The 19,626-nt window shown below is 44.7% G+C and overlaps 1 protein-coding gene across 1 annotated transcript; it reads right to left on the minus strand.

Moving 5' to 3' along the window:
- Positions 1–344: 344 nt before the first annotated feature.
- On the minus strand, positions 345–19,626 carry LOC128705864 (uncharacterized; the record flags this gene model as incomplete). Its single annotated transcript, XM_070081693.1, is given in 4 exon segments — positions 345–6,908; positions 6,910–7,660; positions 7,663–8,322; positions 19,553–19,626. Coding segments are annotated over 4 exon segments (1,624 nt in total), but the record flags the coding sequence as incomplete, so codon positions are not given.

Here is a 19,626-nt window from a genome sequence, read left to right on the forward strand (position 1 = left end):
TGTAGGAGTGAGGAAGAGCCAGTTGTAGGTATGGGGGAAGTGCATGAGGCAGTGAATAGAATGAAAGGGGATAAAGCAGCTGGAATTGATGGGATAAAGATAAAAAAGTTAAAAGCAGGGTGGGGAAGGGATATAGTTTTGAAATGGTTAGTTTGTTTATTTAATAAATGTTTAGAAGAGGGTAAGGTTCCTAGGGATCAGCAGAAAGCATGCATATTTCCTTTTGTATAAAGGCAAAGGGGACAAAAGAGAGAGTAAAACTTATAAGGGAATAATAATAATAATAATAATAATAATAATAATAATAATAATAATAATAATAATAATAATAATAATAATAACAGTAATAATAAAAATATTTATTTTGACTTGATACATGTATGTACAAAGAAGTATAATAGTTGGGTGTACATGCTAAAAGCCCTTTTATTTGGAGAGCATTTCAGACAAAATTAACTTAAGATTAATAGGACAATAATAGTACATATGGTCATTAGATACGTTACAGTGAATACAGGAGAATTGTGTACTCTATTAGGTCATGCTATATGGGTTCAATAAGGCTTGTAGAGAAAATTTACAAACATACAATTAGGCAGATACAATGGAGTGCTTAACGTTTGAGATGAATACAGATATTGAGAGCAAGTATATACTGATTATATAATAAGCCTGTTAAGTATCCCTGGCAAAGTTATTACCAAAAGAATTAAGAGTAAGACGGAGAGCAGATTAGCAGATGAACAAGGCGGCTTTAGGAAGGGTAAGGGGTGTGTAGACCAAATATTTACAGTGAAACATATAGGTGAACAGTATTTAGATAAGGTAAAGAGGTTTTTATGGCATTTATGGATTTGGAAAAGGCATATGATAAGAGTGGATAGGGAGGCAATGTGACAGATGTTGCAAATGTATGGAACAGGAGGAAGGTTACTGATAGTGAAGAGTTTTTATGAAAATAGTGAGGCTCAGGTTAGAGTATGTAGGAGGGAGGGAGATTATTTCCCAGTAAAAGTAGGCCTTAGACAGGGATGTGTGATGTCACCATGGTTGCTCATTAAATTTATAGATGAGGTTGTAAGAGAAGTGTATGTTCAGGTTAAAAGATAAAGAATCTAATACAAAGTGGGAGTTGTCACAGTTACTCTTTGCTGATGACACTGTGCTTTTAGGAGAATGCGAAGAGATTCTGCACGAGTTTTGCAGGGTGTGTAAAAGGAAATTACATGTAAAAGTGAATATAGGATTATTATTATTATAATCAAAAAGGAGCGCTAAGCCACAAGGGCTATACGGCACTGCAGGGGTAGGGAAGGAAGCGAGGGTAATGGGCGGTAGAAAGGGGGGAGGGATGATTAGTAGGTTACAGAAAACAGCGGGGAAGGGGATAGTGCGGGGGTAGAGGGCAGCAAGAGATTGAGGTAGAAAGGTCTGAAGGTATCATCATCAGAGTTTGTGAAGTAAGTCAGCTGTTGTCAAAAAGTCAATGAGAGAATCCGGATGAAAGGTGGGTCCATCAGCGAGAAGGGAAGGTAAAGAGAGAGCAGCAGAGCGAAGACGACGTTGGAGGTATATTCTGCGTGCTCGTCGATAAAGTGGGCAGTCTAATAGAATGTGGCTGACCGATAATGGAACCTGACAATTCTCACAGAGAGGAGCAGGGCGCCTCTCCATGAGATATCCATGAGTAAGACGAGTATGTCCAATGCGAAGACGGGAGAGAGTAGTCTCCCAACCTCGACACTGGTGACAAGAAGACGGCCAGTAACCAATACTCGGTTTAATAGATTGAAGTTTGCTACTGAGCAGCGTGGACCAATGTTGTTGCCAACGGGTGTGAAGGTGGGTAGCTATTGCAGCAAAATAGTTCGTAAATGGAACACCTCTATATGAAATGGGTAAGTCATGTACTGCTGACCGCGCAGCAGTGTCTGCCTGTTCATTGCCCTGTATGTCAATATGACCAGGGACCCAACAAAAAACAATATCTTTATGCTTGGTAAAGATGCGGCGTAGCTAAAGTTGGATACAGAGAACTAGGGGGTGAGGTGTATCAAATTTCTGTATAGCCTGTAAAGCACTAAGGGAGTCTGAGACAACCACAAATGATGACACAGGCATAGATGTAATACGGATAACTGCTGCAAGAATGGCATACAATTCAGCAGTAAAAATACTAGCCGAAGATAGTAAATGCCCTCGTACGACACTGTCCGGAAACACTGCTGCGAATCCTATGCCGTCAGAAGATTTAGAGCCATATGTGTACACTGCAATGGCATGAGAATGAGAGTGGAAGTGGTCAAGAAAAAGAGAGCGGGAAGCTACAGTAGACAATTGGGCCTTTGAGCAAGGGAGTGAGAAAGAACAGACTCGAACAGCTGGAACTTCCCAAAGGGATAGGGAAAAATGAGATGCTACATGAACATAGAAAGGTGGTAATTGAAGAGAAGACAGGAGCAAATGTAGGCGAAGAGAGAAGAGACGGAGCAAACAGGGGTGGCGAACAAATAAAGAATGTCAACTAATATCGGTGACCATTCTATAAATGGAAGGATTGCGGAGATCGCGAGAGCGTACATAGTAGCGAAGGCAATGGGCATCACGGCAATCAAATAAGGATGGAACTTTCGCTTCTGCATATAATCAAAAAGAAGCGCTAGGCCACAAGGGCTATACAGCTCGCTTCTGCATAGACGCTCTCAACAGGGTAGAGCAAAAAGCACCAAGGCATAAACGTAATCCTTGGTGATGAACAGGGTTGAGGCTAGATAGAGTAGCAGGAGAGGCCGCTGAATAGATCTGGCCACCATAATCAAGCTTCGATAAAATGAGGGCTGAATGTAGGCGAAGGAGAGTTCAACGATCAGCTCTCCATGAAAGATGAGCAAGGGTTTTAAGAAGGTTCAGCCAGCTGTGACAAGTTGTCTTCAGAGATTATTATTATTATAATTAAGGGGGAAGCGCTAAACCCGGAGGATTATACAGCGCCTGGGGGGGGGGATGTGGAAGGCATTCAGGCTTAATTCGGGGAACTGGAGCACAGATCCAATTCCCTAAATCAAGAGCCCCTCACCAACATCAAGGAACCTTCCTTGAGGGGTGTCTTCAGAGAGGTTATGTGAGGTTTCCAGGATAACCTACGGTCAAAGAGGAGGCCTAGAAACCTGACTGTATCACGTTCAGGTATACGGGTGCCATAGAGGTATAAAGGATGATCGGAGATGACAGAGTGTCTAGTGAAAGTAATTTGGCGAGTTTTGGTACTGGAAAATTTAAACCCATGTGTGGTGGCCCAATTGGAAACACGGTCGACTGCATGCTGGAGAGAAACTGTAATGAGGTGACAGTTAGCGCCTGCACAGGCAATAGCGAAGTCATCAACATAGAGTGATGACCAAATATTGGATGGAAGACTAGAGGCCAAATCATTTATAGCAAGGAGAAAAAGTGTTGTGCTCAGAACACATCCCTGGGGGACACCTTCAGCTTGGATAAAGTCCGGGGAGAGCACATTATTAACCCGAACACGGAAATGTATGCCAGTCAAAAAGTTCTTAAGGAAGGATGGTAGATTGCCTCGGAGGCCTAAGGAGTGGGCTTGGGCCAAAATATTATACCTCCAAGTTGTATCATATGCCTTCTCAAGGTCAAAAAATATGGCAATAACTGAGTGGTTATTCGCAAAGGCATTATGAACATACGTATCCAAGTGTAGTAAGGGGTCTATGGTAGAACGACCCTTACAAAAGCCATATTGACGAGTGGAGAGACTGTTGAGTGTCTCTAAATACCACACTAAACATCTATTTACCAGGCGTTCCATCACTTTGCAAACTGCACTGGTAAGAGCAATGGGACGATAGTGAGAGGCTTCATGTCCCGTAGTACCCGGTTTGCGGAAAGGGAGAACAATGGCAGATTTCCACAGCTGTCGAAGAACTCCTCGTGACCAAATAAGATTGAAAAGGCATAAAGAGGACTGCAAGGGCTGACTGATGTAAATGTTGTAGCATACGAATATGAATGTCGTCGAGCCCAGCTGCTGATGATCGGCAAGCTGAGAGTGTTGCCTCCAGTTCCTGAAGTGTAAAAGGCACATTATACTGTTCTTCTCCGAGAGAAGAAAAGTCCAAGGGTGCTAACTCTCTGGCAGACTTTGAGAAAAGAAACGAGGGGCATAGATGGAGCCCCTGAGAAATACAGACCAGATGATTGCTAATTTCGTTGGCAACATCTAGTGGGTTTGCTATATCAACACTGGCAACCCGCAGAACAGGAGCCGGGTCAGGAGAATATTTACCACTCAGTTTTCGTACTTTTTCCAGACTGCACTCATAGAGGAAGCAGAGGTGATGGTGCAGACATTATCTCACCAGCAAGTGCGTTTAGCGTCACGGATGACATGCAAGCGATCGCACACTTCTGCTTAAAATCAAGTCTCTCCGTGGTTCTATTGTGCCGGTACCTGCCGCATGCAGCGCGTTTCAAACGTACTGCACGAGCACAAGCAGGAGACCACCAAGGCGCGCATTTCTGAGAATGCCTGCCTGAAGTTTGGGGTATAGAATGAGAAGCTGCAGTTAAAACGGAGGGCGAGAAAAGGTGTGGGAATATAGGAAAGAGTAAGGTGATGAGGATAACAAAAAAAGTAGATAACGAAAGATTGAAAATCAGATTGGAGGGAGGAGGTGAATATACAGTGGACCCCCGCATAATGATTACCTCCGAATGCGACCAATTATGTAAGTGTATTTAAGTGCGTTTGTACGTGTATGTTTGGGGGTCTGAAATGGACTAATCTACTTCACAATATTTCTTATGGGAACAAATTCGGTCAGTACTGGCACCTGAACATACTTCTGGAGTGAAAAAATATCGTTAACCGGGGGTCCACTGTATTCAGATATCTGGGAGTGGACATGTCAGCAGATGGGTCTATGAAGTATAATGTGAATAATAGAATTGATGAGGGGAAAAAGGCGAGTGGTGTACTGAGAAGTCTGTGGAGACAAAGAACTTTCTTTTATGAATGCAAATAGGGGAAATATATGAGACCTTAGTTATTACAATGCTCTTATGTGTGTGTGATGCATGGGTGGTGAATGTTGCAACAAGGAGAAGGCTGAAGGCAGTGAAGATCTCGTATCTGAGGGCAATGTGTGGTGTGAATATAATGCAGAGAATCCATAGTTTGGAAATTAGGAAGTGTGGAGTACTATTATTATTATTATTATAATCAAAAAGAAGCGCTAAGCCACAAGGGCTTGTGGAGTACTAAAAGTATTTATTATCCAGAGGGCTGAGGAGGGGTTGTTGAGGTGCTTCAGACATTTAGAGAGGAATGAGCTGGATAGTGCATAAATCTGTAGTGGAAGGTTTGGTGTAGGGGTTGGCCTAGGAAATGCTCGAGGGAGGGGGGGGGTGAAGAAAGTTTTGTGTGAGACGCTTGGAATTCCTGCAAGCATATGTGAGTGTGTTAGACTGGAGTGGAGAAAATTGATTCTTAGAAATTGACCTGCTGTTGGAGTGTGAGGAAAGTAACATTTATTAAGGAATTTAGGGAAACCGGCAGGCCAGACTAGAGTGCTGGAGATGAGAAGTACAGTGTTCTCACTCTGAAGAAAGGGTGTTGATGTTGCAGTTTTATAACTGTAGTGTGGGTGCACCTTTGGCAAGACAGTGATGGAGTGAATGATAATGAAAGTTTTTCTTTTTCTTCAGGCCACCCTACCTTGGTGGGAAACGGCCGATGTGTTAATACCAAAAATTTTATATATATTCGCGACATTGAAAATATACATGAATAGTTTTTACACAATTATCTGATGCTGGGATATGTTAGGGAGATAGTTTTTTGTAATGATAGTTTTAAAATGCTGAGTCAATGTTTCTAGAGATTTCTGGCAGAATTTTCTAGATTTTTAGGAAGTCCTCGTATATTATACCCGGGTATGCTGTACCTTCCCACGATAAATATTAAATGTATTTCTTGTAATGGCAGAATTGTTGATATTAAAGAACGTGATGTAATAATCATTGATGTGAATGATGTAACAACCACTGACGTGAATATAATGATCATTGACATGACTGAGGTTCACTGTAATACAGTTGCTCCTTGCTTTATATTTTGACTTTTTGATGGTGTGATAGTGATGTATGTTCTGTATTGTTCACTTATTATTGTCAGAGGAACTTGTGTTCTTGTATTTATTTCCAGTACTGATATTCAGTTATAGTAATTATTTGTTCATTTATTTAGTGGCAGTAGTTATTTATATCATGTAGGTATGCCTCTGGGAAGACAGTGTTGGAGTGAATGATGATGAAAGTGTTTCTTCTTTTTTTGGGTCACCCTTCCTTGGTAGGAAATGGTAGATGCGTTAATACTTAGAATTATTTTTGTAACATATCTGTATTCTACTTACGATATTTTCAACTTACGATGGGTTCTTCAGAATGTAACCCCACCATAAGTAAAACTAAATGATTATAACTATGACCACGTTTTTTTAAAGGGGGTGGACCGATAAGCCAGTGGAAGGCCTCAGTCACATGACCAAAAGCTCAAATGGCAGGTCATCATCTGATTAAAACCCACATCAGGAAACACTTGTCCTATTTCTTGGCAAATCTTACCTAACCATCGTAAGTCGAGAACCACCTGCAGTTTAAATGGCAGAATTGAGGAACATGAAGCAACAATCACTGATGTGAATGTGGGTTGATTATGGGGTCTTTTTCAGGGAGCACACTCGTCATTGTTTCACTCAGATATGACTGATTCTGTGGAGAAAATCCCCTTTTCATCAGCCTCACAAATGAGGTCAGTAAGTCTCGTGTTCATAATTTCATTCTGACCAGAACATAGTTCTTCAAGTATGGGCTTAAATGTGTGGTGAAATGTTTTTAATGAGAAACTCTCCAATTGGCTTTTCAAGTAAAGGAATAAATAACTTTACCATTCCTAGCTTTATGCCATCAACAACTACTTTGACCGGTAAGAGAAAAGGCTTGTCTAGGCATGAAGGCTGTGGTGCTTTGTTGACAGGATTACTGGTGCTCAGTGTTCCTAAACTCGTAATACAGCCAAAGAGGAACCCTACAGTGAAAGTCCTCTCCCATTCTAGTTCAAATTGTTCGTAGCTCCAGCTGGCAGCAGGTGAGCCCATCTTAGCAGCAAGCTTAGTGAAGGTAGAATGGTAGAGGTGCAGCAGGTGATCTAGATGAGCATTCCTGACAGTGCGAGTAGTGGACGTGTAGAGGAGATACTGTAGATCAAACACTGGATTGCCCCAGATACTGTTGCCCCAGTCAATGATTTTTAATGCTTCGATTTCTTGATGGCTTTCATGTGCCTGGGAGACCCTCTGGCTTGCAAGTGTCCTTGAGATGTTGTGGCCTTTCTGCGAGTCCTTGTGAATTGCCTGTGAATCTTCATGGCCTGCAAGTATTTGCGAGTCCTTATGACTTGCCTGTGAGTCCTCATGACTTGCCTGTGCCACTGGGCTCTTGTATTTGTACATTATATTATTAATCCAATAATCTCCATGAATCAAACATGTGATCCTTTCTCCGTCCAGCAGTATTGCTGAATATTTATCTAATAAATTCTGTTTACATGCTTCAAGTCTTCGTGTGACATCCTTCTTGTCGTCAGAGTCCTAAAAAATGCAATGATAATATCTAGCATAGCAGCTACTATTGGTTTAACAAACTTGAGGTGCTCGGAAGTGGACTGAAAGCAAGGGTATTTATTACGGAAATCTTTCTCCTTATAGAACGCATGTGAAAGGGCGTGAACTCTGGCAATGTGTTCTATACAGACCTTAAGATGCTCAAAATCCAGCCCCTTACGCTTGTCAACAGTGTTGTATCCCTGGATTTTTATGTTTTCCATTAGTAAAACATTTTCATTACCAGCACATCGTCCATAGATCAAATGTGGGATGGATATTCCAGGCTCGTCAGGGGCTCTGTCTGCCTGGAACTCATTGAGTTCTTTAATTATCTTTGTATATATCAAGTATTCCTTCTGGCCGGTATTCATCCACTTGTCTATCTCGCGATTCATTAAATCCAAACTGTAGAACTTTGCCACCAAGTGGTGGACGATGGTACTGTCAGGTGAGGCAGGTGAACTGTCTGGTGAGGCAGGTGAACTGTCCGGTGAGGCAGGTGAACTGTCTGGTGAGGCAGGTGAGCCATCTTGTAACACAGGTGAAGCACCTTGCGATGCAGGTGCTTCACCTACCATCACCTTCACCCAAACGTCAAGCAACACCAACTCAGAGTGGAATGCATCACCTGGACCAGCACCTGAAACAAAAAATAAGGAACATAAACAATCTTATCCTAGTTGAGCCTCTCCATTACTGTGCAAAAACAGAAAACAGCTTAAATGTGTGCAAAAAAAAAAAAAATTACACATTAGTTCTCAAAATAATTTCCAAATGTTAATTTTCGAAATTTAAATGACGTGCAATTACAGCAGATGTATTTAAAAAAATACAGACTGTTCGTATTTTTTCAGCTTAATTATGGGTTTAGAACTTAATGATTATAACAATTAACTGCATAAACAAGTGACAACTCTGGGTAGGTATAAATGTAAGCTGGAGGACTACATGGGTGTGAGCTGGACCTGCCTAGCATAAGCCAATAGACCTACTGCAGTGTGAGTTGGACCTGCCTAGCATGGGCCATTAGACCTACTACAGTATGAGTTGGACCTGCCTCGCATGGGCCAGTAGACCTACTACAGTGTGAGTTGGACCTGCCTTTTTAGGGAAATGCTACAAGCTAATTCAGAGAGTAAATAATGGAATGTAATGGGACTTATCTTGAAAGACAGCTCTCACCTACACAGCCGTCCCTGAAGGCGATGTCTTGAGAAGTTGTCGTATGCGCTCCCTAAGAGCTGTGTGAAAAAATGTTGTATAAGTATAATTACCCTTAGAGGGTGTTGTGTCAGTATTTCAGTAACTGAATACTGATGGGAATCTATACTTACTTGTGATGGGCTAAAAAGCACACCTATAACCGAGTGTATGGTACATCCAGAGACGAATGAACTAGCTATCTGCTGTGCAGCTGATCTGACTAGTAACATTCATGACTAGACCTACCTGGGTATCTGTATCAGACACATATTGAACTCGGGTATCGGTGTCTTGATTGAAGCAGACATATTCTTTGAAGAATGTCACACTACACTCGTCAGGATCGCAACACTCGTTGTTACACTCTGTTTATCAAGTATTGTTTATTATTCAGCCTTATTACTAAAGAAGCTGTTTACACTTCTCTGTATCTGCTGTGTCTATTGAGATACTTTTATGTACAAAAATGCGCGGATCAGTGTTCTTTATTCATTATCCTGGCATTAATGTTTCCCTTGGCAGGGTTAAAAGTCGAAGATTGAGACACTTATGCAGCATATGGGTATCTTGTTCAACCTTTGGACGAAGACCTACTTCGACTAGTGGATAGTACCACTATGACCCCGCCTCCGCCTGCTTCACCTCACCTCACTACGACTAGTGGATGGTACCACTATGACCCCGCCTCCACCTGCTTCACCTCACCTCACTACAGTATATAAGCCACGTCTACGGCCCTATGCTGTACATTCTACAAGATTGATGGACTGAACACATCGACTCCAGGCTGAGGGACTGATTACCTCATACTCCTCCTCTCCTTACTCCTTCCTCCTTGTATTGGACTGATGAAGCCACTGTGTGGCGAAACGTTTCCTGAATAAAGATACCCATATGCTGCATAAGTGTCTCAATCTTCAACTTGTCGGTTTTTCAAACCATTCATCACAAGGGTTAAAAGTCATTTGAGCTATAATGTCCATCGTCGCACCTCGCTTTCCCCCAGCTACAAAGGAAAGGCTGACAGAGTATACTTCCCCTGCTTGCCAAACTTCCACCAGGAAGCAAAGCAGAATTCTTGATTTCGAAATAAGTCTCAATCACTTAGAGTTCATTATGTCCCATATGTGAATAAAGTGAGGTAGAAGTTTCCCTGCACCTATCCTGTTGCGGTACAGAGATTACTCTCGTCAGCTCTCACTGGTTGCAACACTGGTCTCTTGCAAGGAGTCACATGACCTACGACTGGTACACACTGGTTAAACATCTGATTGTAATTACTTGATTTGGAAGTAAACAAGATGCTTGCCCCTTCTGAGAGGGCTGGGCCCTTCAGGGCTGAGAAGGGCTGATATCTCCCTCCTGGAGAAAATTTCTTCACATGCCTAGCATAGGCCAGAAGACCTACTATAGTGTGAGTTGGACCTGCATAGCATGGGCCAGTAGACCTATTACAGTTTGAGTTGAACCTGCCTAGCATGGGTCAGTAGACCTACTACAGTATGAGTTAGACCTGCCTAGCATAGGCCAGTAGACCTACTACAGTGTGAGTTGGACCTGCCTAGCATGGGCCAGTAGACCTATTACAGCATGAATTGGACCTGCTTAGCATGGGTCAGTAGACCTACTACAGTGTGAGTTAGACCTGCCTAGCATAGGCCACTTAACCTATTGCAGTGTGACTTGGACCTGCCTAGCATGGGCCAGTAGACCTACTACAGTGTGAGTTGGGCCTACTTACCATGGGCAGTAGACCTAATACAGTGTGAGTTGGACCTGCCTAGAATGAGCAAGTAGGCCTACTGCAGTGTGAGTTGGACCTGCCTAGCATAGGCCAGTAGACCTACTGCAGTGTGAGTTGGACCTACATAGCATGGGGCAGCAGACCTACTGCAGTGTGATTTGGACCTACCTAGCATGGGCCAGTAGACCTACTGCAGTGAGTTAGACCTGCCTAGCATGGGCCAGTAGACCTACTACAGTGTGAGTTGAGCCTGCCTAGCATGGGCCAGTAGACCTATTACAGTGTGAGTTGGACCTGCCTAGCATGGGCCAGTAGATCTATTACAGCGTGAAATGGACCTGCCTAGCATGGGTCACTAGACCTACTACAGTGTGAGTTGGACCTGCCTAGCATGGGCCAGTAGATCTAATACAGTGTGAGTTGGACCTGCCTAGCATGTCCCACTAGACCTGCTACAGTGTGAGTTGGACCTGCCTAGCATGGGCAAGTAGGCCTACTGCAGTGTGACACCTGCCTAGCATAGGCCAGTAGACCTACTGCAATGTGAGTTGGACCTACCTAGCATGAGCCAGTAGACCTTCTGCAGTGTGAGTTGGACCTGCCTAGCATGGGCCAGTAGACCTACTACAGTGTGAGTTGAACCTGCCTACAATGGACAAGTAGGCCTACTGCAGTGTGAGTGACACCTGCCTAGCATAGGCCAGTAGACCTACTGCAATGTGAGTTGGACCTGCCTAGCATGGGCCAGTAGACCTATTACAGCGAGAATTGGACCTGCCTAGCATGGGTCACTAGACCTACTACAGTGTGAGTTGGACCTGCCTAGCATGGGCCAGTAGATCTAATACAGTGTGAGTTGGAACTGCCTAGCATGTCCCACTAGACCTGCTACAGTGTGAGTTGGACCTGCCTAGCATGAGCAAGTAGGCCTACTGCAGTGTGAGTGACACCTGCCTAGCATAGGCCAGTAGACCTACTGCAATGTGAGTTGGTCCTACCTAGCATGAGCCAGTAGACCTACTGCAGTGTGAGTTGGACCTGCCTAGCATGGGCCAGTAGACCTATTACGGTGTGAGTTGAACCTGCCTACAATGGACAAGTAGGCCTACTGCAGCGTGAGTTGGACCTGCCTAGCATAGGCCAGTAGACCTACTGCAGTGTGAGTTGGACCTGCCTAGCATAGGCCAGTAGACCTACTGCAGTGTGAGTTGGACCTGCCTAGCATAGGCCAGTAGACCTACTACAGTGTGAGTTGAACCTGCCTAGCATGAGTCTGTGACTCATGCTAGGCAAGTGACTACTGTGTAGGTGACTGTGTAGGTGACTACTGTGTAGGTGACTACTGAGTAGGTGAGTACTGTGTAGGTAACTGTGTAGGTGACTGTAGGTGACTACTGTCGTGACTGTGTAGGTGACTACTGTGTAGGTGACTGTGTAGGTAACTGTGTGACTACTGTGTAGGTGACTACTGAGTAGGTAACTGTGTAGGTGACTACTGTGTAGGTGACTGTGTAGGTGACTACTGTGTAGGTGACTGTGTATATGACTATTGTGTAGGTGACTGTAGGTGACTGTGTAGGTGACTACTGTGTAGGTGACTGTAGATGACTACTGTGTAGGTGACTGTAGATGACTACTGTGTAGGTGACTGTGTAGGTGACTGTGTAGGTGACTACTGTGTAGGTGACTGTGTAGGTGACTACTGTGTAGGTGACTGTGTAGGTGACTACTGTGTAGGTAACTGTGTGACTACTGTGGAGGTGACTGCTGAGTAGGTGACTACTGAGTAGGTAACTGTGTAGGTGACTGTGTGAATACTGTGTAGGTGACTACTGTGTAGGTGACTGTGTATATGACTACTGTGTAGGTGACTACCGTGTAGGTGACTGTAGGTGACTACTGTGTAGGTGGCTGTATATATGACTACTGTGTAGGTGACTACTGTGTAGGTGACTGTGTAGGTGACTACTGTGTTTACCTGGAGTTTATCTGAAGAGGGTTTTGGAGGGCTACTGTGACTACTGTGTAGTGTAGACAGCCTGTACTGTCTGCACAGACAGCCCATGCTGTCTGCCAGCTTAGTTCATATTTCGCGCCACTCAGGTGCCGCCCTCTATAGCCAGGCCACCCTGCCGGCCCATGCCTCTCCCTCACTCCTAGGCTGACCGACTTGACAGACACAAGTGCTCCCCCTCCACGGACTGGCTTGCGGTCACTCCCTCACACTGCCGGTTGTGTACTCACTCCTACCCAATTAAAGCCAAACTAGTCCACGGCCGTATCATTGCTACCTACGCTACCTCCATCGGCACTAAACCGTTGTTCAGCAGAAGGATAGAAATAACAGTAGGTGATTGTGTAGGTGTTTACTGTGTAGGTGATTACCGTGTAGATGACTGTGCAGGTGGCTGTGTAGGTGATTGTGTAGGTGACTGTAGGTGACTGTGTAGGTGACTACTGTGTAACTAATCTGTAGGTGACTACTGTGTAACTTACTGTGTAAGTGACTGTGTAGGTAACTACTTTGTAACTGACTACTGTGTAGGCGGCTACTGTGTAACTGACTACTGTGTAGGTGTCTGTGTGACTACTGTGTAGGTGTCTGTGCAACTTATTACTGTGTAGGTGACTGCAACTGACTACTGTGTAGGTGACTATGTAACTGACTACTGTGTAACTGAGTACTGTGTAGGTGACTGCTGTGTAGGTGACTTGTGTAACTGTGTGACTGCTGTGTAGGTGACTATTGTGTAACTGAATACTGTGTAACTGTGTAACTGTGTAGGTGACTATGTAACTGACTACTATGTAACTGACTACTGTGAAACTGACTACTGTGTAGATGACTGCTGTGTTGGTGACTACTGTGTAGATGACTGCTGTGTTGGTGACTACTGTGTAGATGACTGCTGTGTTGGTGACTACTGTGTAGATGACTGCTGTGTTGGTGACTACTGTGTAGATGACTGCTGTGTTGGTGACTACTGTGTAGATGACTGCTGTGTTGGTGACTACTGTGTAGATGACTGCTGTGTTGGTGACTACTGTGTAGATGACTGCTGTGTTGGTGACTACTGTGTAGATGACTGCTGTGTTGGTGACTACTGTGTAGATGACTGCTGTGTTGGTGACTACTGTGTAGATGACTGCTGTGTTGGTGACTACTGTGTAGATGACTGCTGTGTTGGTGACTACTGTGTAGATGACTGCTGTGTTGGTGACTACTGTGTAGATGACTGTTGTGTTGGTGACTACTGTGTAGATGACTGCTGTGTTGGTGACTGCTGAGTTGGTGACTGCTGTGTTGGTGACTGCTGTGTTGGTAACTACTGTGTAGATGACTGCTGTGTTGGTGACTACTGTGTAACTGACTTCTATGTAGGTGACTTGTGTAACTGACTTGTGGAAACTTAATCAGTCCTAAAAAGTTCCACAGGGCAGATACGTCGTACGAGGAGCCCAACATGTCGCGGATGGAACGGCTGAGTTGGGTGGCCCTTACACCCACCCAAAACACACACATACAACCGGGTTGGCGAAGGTGGTTGGAAGGTACATTTTAATTGATAAATTTGCCCTTCAAGGAAGAAGTAGGTATTTTATACTGTATACTGTATATTGAGGCAACTGTATATAATAATAATGTAGACCTAAGACCTTAACACAGGTAGTAACAGACCGATAATGTAGGCAGACCCTAGGTTATGTTAGCTAGGGAGAACTGGCAGCCGAAGTTTGAATGTCGAGGCATGGGGTTTTGAGACCGCAGTGCCTTCTTCTTTGTCGAAACTCCGAACGAATCACACCACCTTAACATCAGGGCGGCACCTCACGTGTTTACACATACTAGGTCCCGGGGAAATCTGGTGGAGGCACCTCGAAGTACCGTAGATGTCCTCCTCCGTCAGGCCCATACAGTAAGAAGATACCTCCCTTTCTCATTATTCTGGTCAGTTTCTAGGGGGAATTTGCAAGTGAGCTGAACTGTGGGTCTTTGTGCAGCTGGACGGCCAATGATCGGTACGTTCCTGCGTCTTCTCGTTGTTAAGCTTAGAAGCTAGTGTCACTTCCTGCATAGTTGTACTAGGGGATACTCACTCCTTTGGAAACAGGTTGCACGTGGTTCTGAGGGGAAATCCAGAGGGGGTAAAGCTTAGGGAGGTTGAAGACCGGGATATATTCTCCAACACCAAGTAAGTTTTTCCTTCATTCGTGCATGCAGGCGAAATTTCTTCCAACATCAGTCATTTATGGAAATCTGTCCAATAAGCCACTTGTGAGGCTGAGGTACCGACCTCAGGGCTCGGTGTCAACAGAGCTTGCCAGGGTAGACAACTCACATGGAGGCAGTCCAGACAAATTTTCACATGACTACTGTGTGACTACTGCGTAGGTGACTACTACTACTACAGTGAATGTAGTAACGTCGTGTTGACCACAACTACTACTAACTAGGAGTGATAGTGAAGGTAGTAACGCCATGCTGACCAATACTACTACTAACCAGCAATGATAGTGAAGGTAATAACGTCGTGTTGACCACTACTACTACTAACCAGTGGTGATAGTGAAGGTATTAACGTCGTGTTGACCACCACTACTACTAACCAGTGGTGATAATGAAGGTATTAACGTCGTTTTGACCACCACTACTACTAACCAGGAGTGACAGTGAAGGTAGTAAAGTCGTGTTGACCACCACTACTATTAACCAGTTTACCTGGAGTTTACCTGGAGAGAGTTTCGGGGGTCAATGCCCCCGCGGCCCGGTCTGTGACCAGGCCTCCTGGTGGATCAGCGCCTGATCAACCAGGCTGTTGCTGCTGGCTGCACGCAAACCAACGTACGAGCCACAGCCCGGCTGATCAGGAACTGACTTTAGGTGCTTGTCCAGTGCCAGCTTGAAGACTGCCAGGGGTCTGTTGGTAATCCCCCTTATGTGTGCTGGGAGGCAGTTGAACAGTCTCGGGCCCCTGACACTTATTGTATGGTCTCTGAACGTGCGAGTGACACCCCTGCTTTTCATGGGGGGGATGGTGCATCGTCTGCCAAGTCTTTTGCTTTCGTAGTGAGTGATTTTCGTGTGCAAGTTCGGTACTAGTCCCTCTAGGATTTTCCAGGTGTATATAATCATGTATCTCTCCCTCCTGCGTTCCAGGGAATACAGGTTTAGAAACCTCAAGCGCTCCCAGTAATTGAGGTGTTTTATCTCCGTTATGCGCGCCGTGAAAGTTCTCTGTACATTTTCTAGGTCGGCAATTTCACCTGCCTTGAAAGGTGCTGTTAGAGTGCAGCAATATTCCAGCCTAGATAGAACAAGTGACCTGAAGAGTGTCATCATGGGCTTGGCCTCCCTAGTTTTGAAGGTTCTCATTATCCATCCTGTCATTTTTCTAGCAGATGCGATTGATACAATGTTATGGTCCTTGAAGGTGAGATCCTCCGACATAATCACTCCCAGGTCTTTGACGTTGGTGTTTCGCTCTATTTTGTGGCCAGAATTTGTTTTGTACTCTGATGAAGATTTAATTTCCTCATGTTTACCATATCTGAGTAATTGAAATTTCTCATCGTTGAACTTCATATTGTTTTCTGCAGCCCACTGAAAGATTTGGTTGATGTCCGCCTGGAGCCTTGCAGTGTCTGCAATGGAAGACACTGTCATGCAGATTCGGGTGTCATCTGCAAAGGAAGACACGGTGCTGTGGCTGACATCCTTGTCTATGTCGAATATGAGGATGAGGAACAAGATGGGAGCTAGTACTGTGCCTTGTGGAACAGAGCTTTTCACCGTAGCTGCCTCGGACTTTACTCTGTTGACGACTACTCTCTGTGTTCTGTTAGTGAGGAAATTATAGATCCATCGACCGACTTTTCCTGTTATTCCTTTAGCGCGCATTTTGTGCGCTATTACGCCATGGTCACACTTGTCGAAGGCTTTTGCAAAGTCTGTATATATTACATCTGCATTCTTTTTGTCTTCTAGTGCATTTAGGACCTTGTCGTAGTGATCCAGTAGTTGAGACAGACAGGAGCGACCTGTTCTAAACCCATGTTGCCCTGGGTTGTGTAACTGATGGGTTTCTAGATGGGTGGTGATCTTGCTTCTTAGGACCCTTTCAAAGATTTTTATGATATGGGATGTTAGTGCTATTGGTCTGTAGTTCTTTGCTGTTGCTTTACTGCCCCCTTTGTGGAGTGGGGCTATGTCTGTTGTTTTTAGTAACTGAGGGACGACCCCCGTGTCCATGCTCCCTCTCCATAGGATGGAAAAGGCTCGTGATAGGGGCTTCTTGCAGTTCTTGATGAACACAGAGTTCCATGAGTCTGGCCCTGGGGCAGAGTGCATGGGCATGTCATTTATCGCCTGTTCGAAGTCATTTGGCGTCAGGATAACATCGGATAGGCTTGTGTTAATCAAATTTTGTGGCTCTCTCATAAAAAATTCATTTTGATCTTCGACTCTCAGTCTGGTTAGCGGCTGGTTAGTGATAGTGAAGGTATTAAAGTAGTGTTGACCACCACTACTACTAACCAGGGGTGATAGTGAAGGTAGTAACGTCGTGTTGACCACCACTACTACTTACCAGGGGTGATAGTGAAGGTAGTAACGTCGTGTTGACCACCACTACTACTTACCAGGAGTGATAGTGAAGGTAGTAACGTCGTGTTGACCACCACTACTACTTACCAGGGGTGATAGTGAAGGTAGTAACGTCATGTTGACCACTATTACTACTAACCAGGGGTGATAGTGAAGGTAGTAACGTCATGTTGGCCACTACTACGAGTAACCAGGGGTCATAGTGAATGTAGTAACGTTGTGTTGACCGCTACTACTACTAACCAGGGGTGATAGTGAAGGTAGTAACGTCGTGTTGACCACCACTACTACTAACCAGGGGTGACAGTGAAGGTAGTAACGTCATGTTGACCACCACTACTACTAACCAGGGGTGATAGTGAAGGTAGTAACGTCGTGTTGACCACCACTACTACTAACCAGGGGTGACAGTGAAGGTAGTAACGTCATGTTGACCACCACTACTACTAACCAGTGGTGACAGTGAAGGTAATAATGTTGTGTTGACCACCACTACTACTAAACAGTGGTGATAGTGAAGGTAGTAACGTCGTGTTGACCACCACTACTACTAACCAGTGGTGATAGTGAAGGTAGTAACGTCGTGACCACCACTGCTACTAACCAGAGATGATAGTGAAGGTAGTAACGTCTCGGTGATCACCACTACTACTAACCAGGGGTGATAGTGAAGGTAGTAACGTCGTGTTGGGCTCCAGTACTACTAACCAGGGGTGATAGTGAAGGTAGTAACGTCGTGTTGACCACCACTACTACTTACCAGGGATGATAGTGAAGGTAGTAACGTCCTATTGGTCACTACTACTACTAACAACGGGTGATAGTGAAGGTAGTAACGTCTAGGTGATCACTACTGCTAACCAGGGGTGATAGTGAAGGTAGTAACGTCGTTTTGGCCTCCACTACTACTAACAAGGGGTTATAGTGAAGGTAGTAACGTCCTATTGGTTATACTGCTACTAACCAGGGGTGATGGTGAAGGTAGTAACGTCGTGTTGGCCACCACTACTAACCAGGGGTGATAGTGAAGGTAGTAACGTCATGTTAACCACCACTACTACTAACCAGGGGTGATAGTGAAGGTAGTAACGTCATGTTGACCACCACTACTACTAACCAGGAGTCATAGTGAAGGTAGTAACGTCGTGTTGGCCACCACTACTACTTACCAGGGATGATAGTGAAGGTAGTAACGTCCTGTTGGTCACTACTACTACTAACCACGGGTGATAGTGAAGGTAGTAACGTCGTGTTGGCCTCCACTACTACTAACCAGGGGTGATAGTGAAGGTAGTAACGTCATGTTAACCACCACTACTACTAACCAGGGGTGATAGTGAAGGTAGTAACGTCATGTTGACAACCACTACTACTTACCAGGGGTGATAGTGAAGGTAGTAACGTCGTGTTGACCACTACTACTACTACTAACCAGGGGTGATAGTGAAGGTAGTAACGTCGTGTTGACCACTACTACTACTACTAACCAGGGGTGATAGTGAAGGTAGTAACGTCGTGTTGACCACCATTACTACTTACCAGGGGTGATAGTGAAGGTAGTAACGTCATGTTGACCACCACTACTACTAACCAGGGGTGATAGTGAAGGTAGTAACGTCATGTTGACCACCACTACTACTAACCAGGGGTGATAGTGAAGGTAGTAACGTCATGTTGACCACCACTACTACTAACCAGGGGTGATAGTGAAGGTAGTAACGTCATGTTGACCACCACTACTACTAACCAGGGGTGATAGTGAAGGTAGTAACGTCGTGTTGACCACTACTACTACTAACCAGGGGTGATAGTGAAGGTAGTAACGTCATGTTGACCACCACTACTACTAACCAGGGGTGATAGTGAAGGTAGTAACGTCATGTTGACCACCACTACTACTTACCAGGGATGATAGTGAAGGTAGTAACGTCATGTTGACCACCACTACTACTTACCTGGGGTGATAGTGAAGGTAGTAACGTCATGTTGACCACCACTACTACTAACCAGGGGTGATAGTGAAGGTAGTAACGTCATGTTGACCACCACTACTACTAACCAGGGGTGATAGTGAAGGTAGTAACGTCATGTTGACCACCACTACTACTTACCAGGGATGATAGTGAAGGTAGTAACGTCATGTTGACCACCACTACTACTTACCTGGGGTGATAGTGAAGGTAGTAACGTCATGTTGACCACCACTACTACTTACCTGGGGTGATAGTGAAGGTAGTAACGTCATGTTGACCACCACTACTACTAACCAGGGTTGATAGTGAAGGTAGTAACGTCGTGTTGACCACCACTACTACTTACCTGGGGTGATAGTGAAGGTAGTAACGTCGTGTTGACCACCAGGATGACTCTCAGCAAGGTGCTCCTTCAAGACC

This window comes from Cherax quadricarinatus, unplaced genomic scaffold (genome assembly GCF_038502225.1).
Source record: "Cherax quadricarinatus isolate ZL_2023a unplaced genomic scaffold, ASM3850222v1 Contig3699, whole genome shotgun sequence".
In the NCBI taxonomy this organism is placed as follows: domain Eukaryota; kingdom Metazoa; phylum Arthropoda; class Malacostraca; order Decapoda; family Parastacidae; genus Cherax; species Cherax quadricarinatus.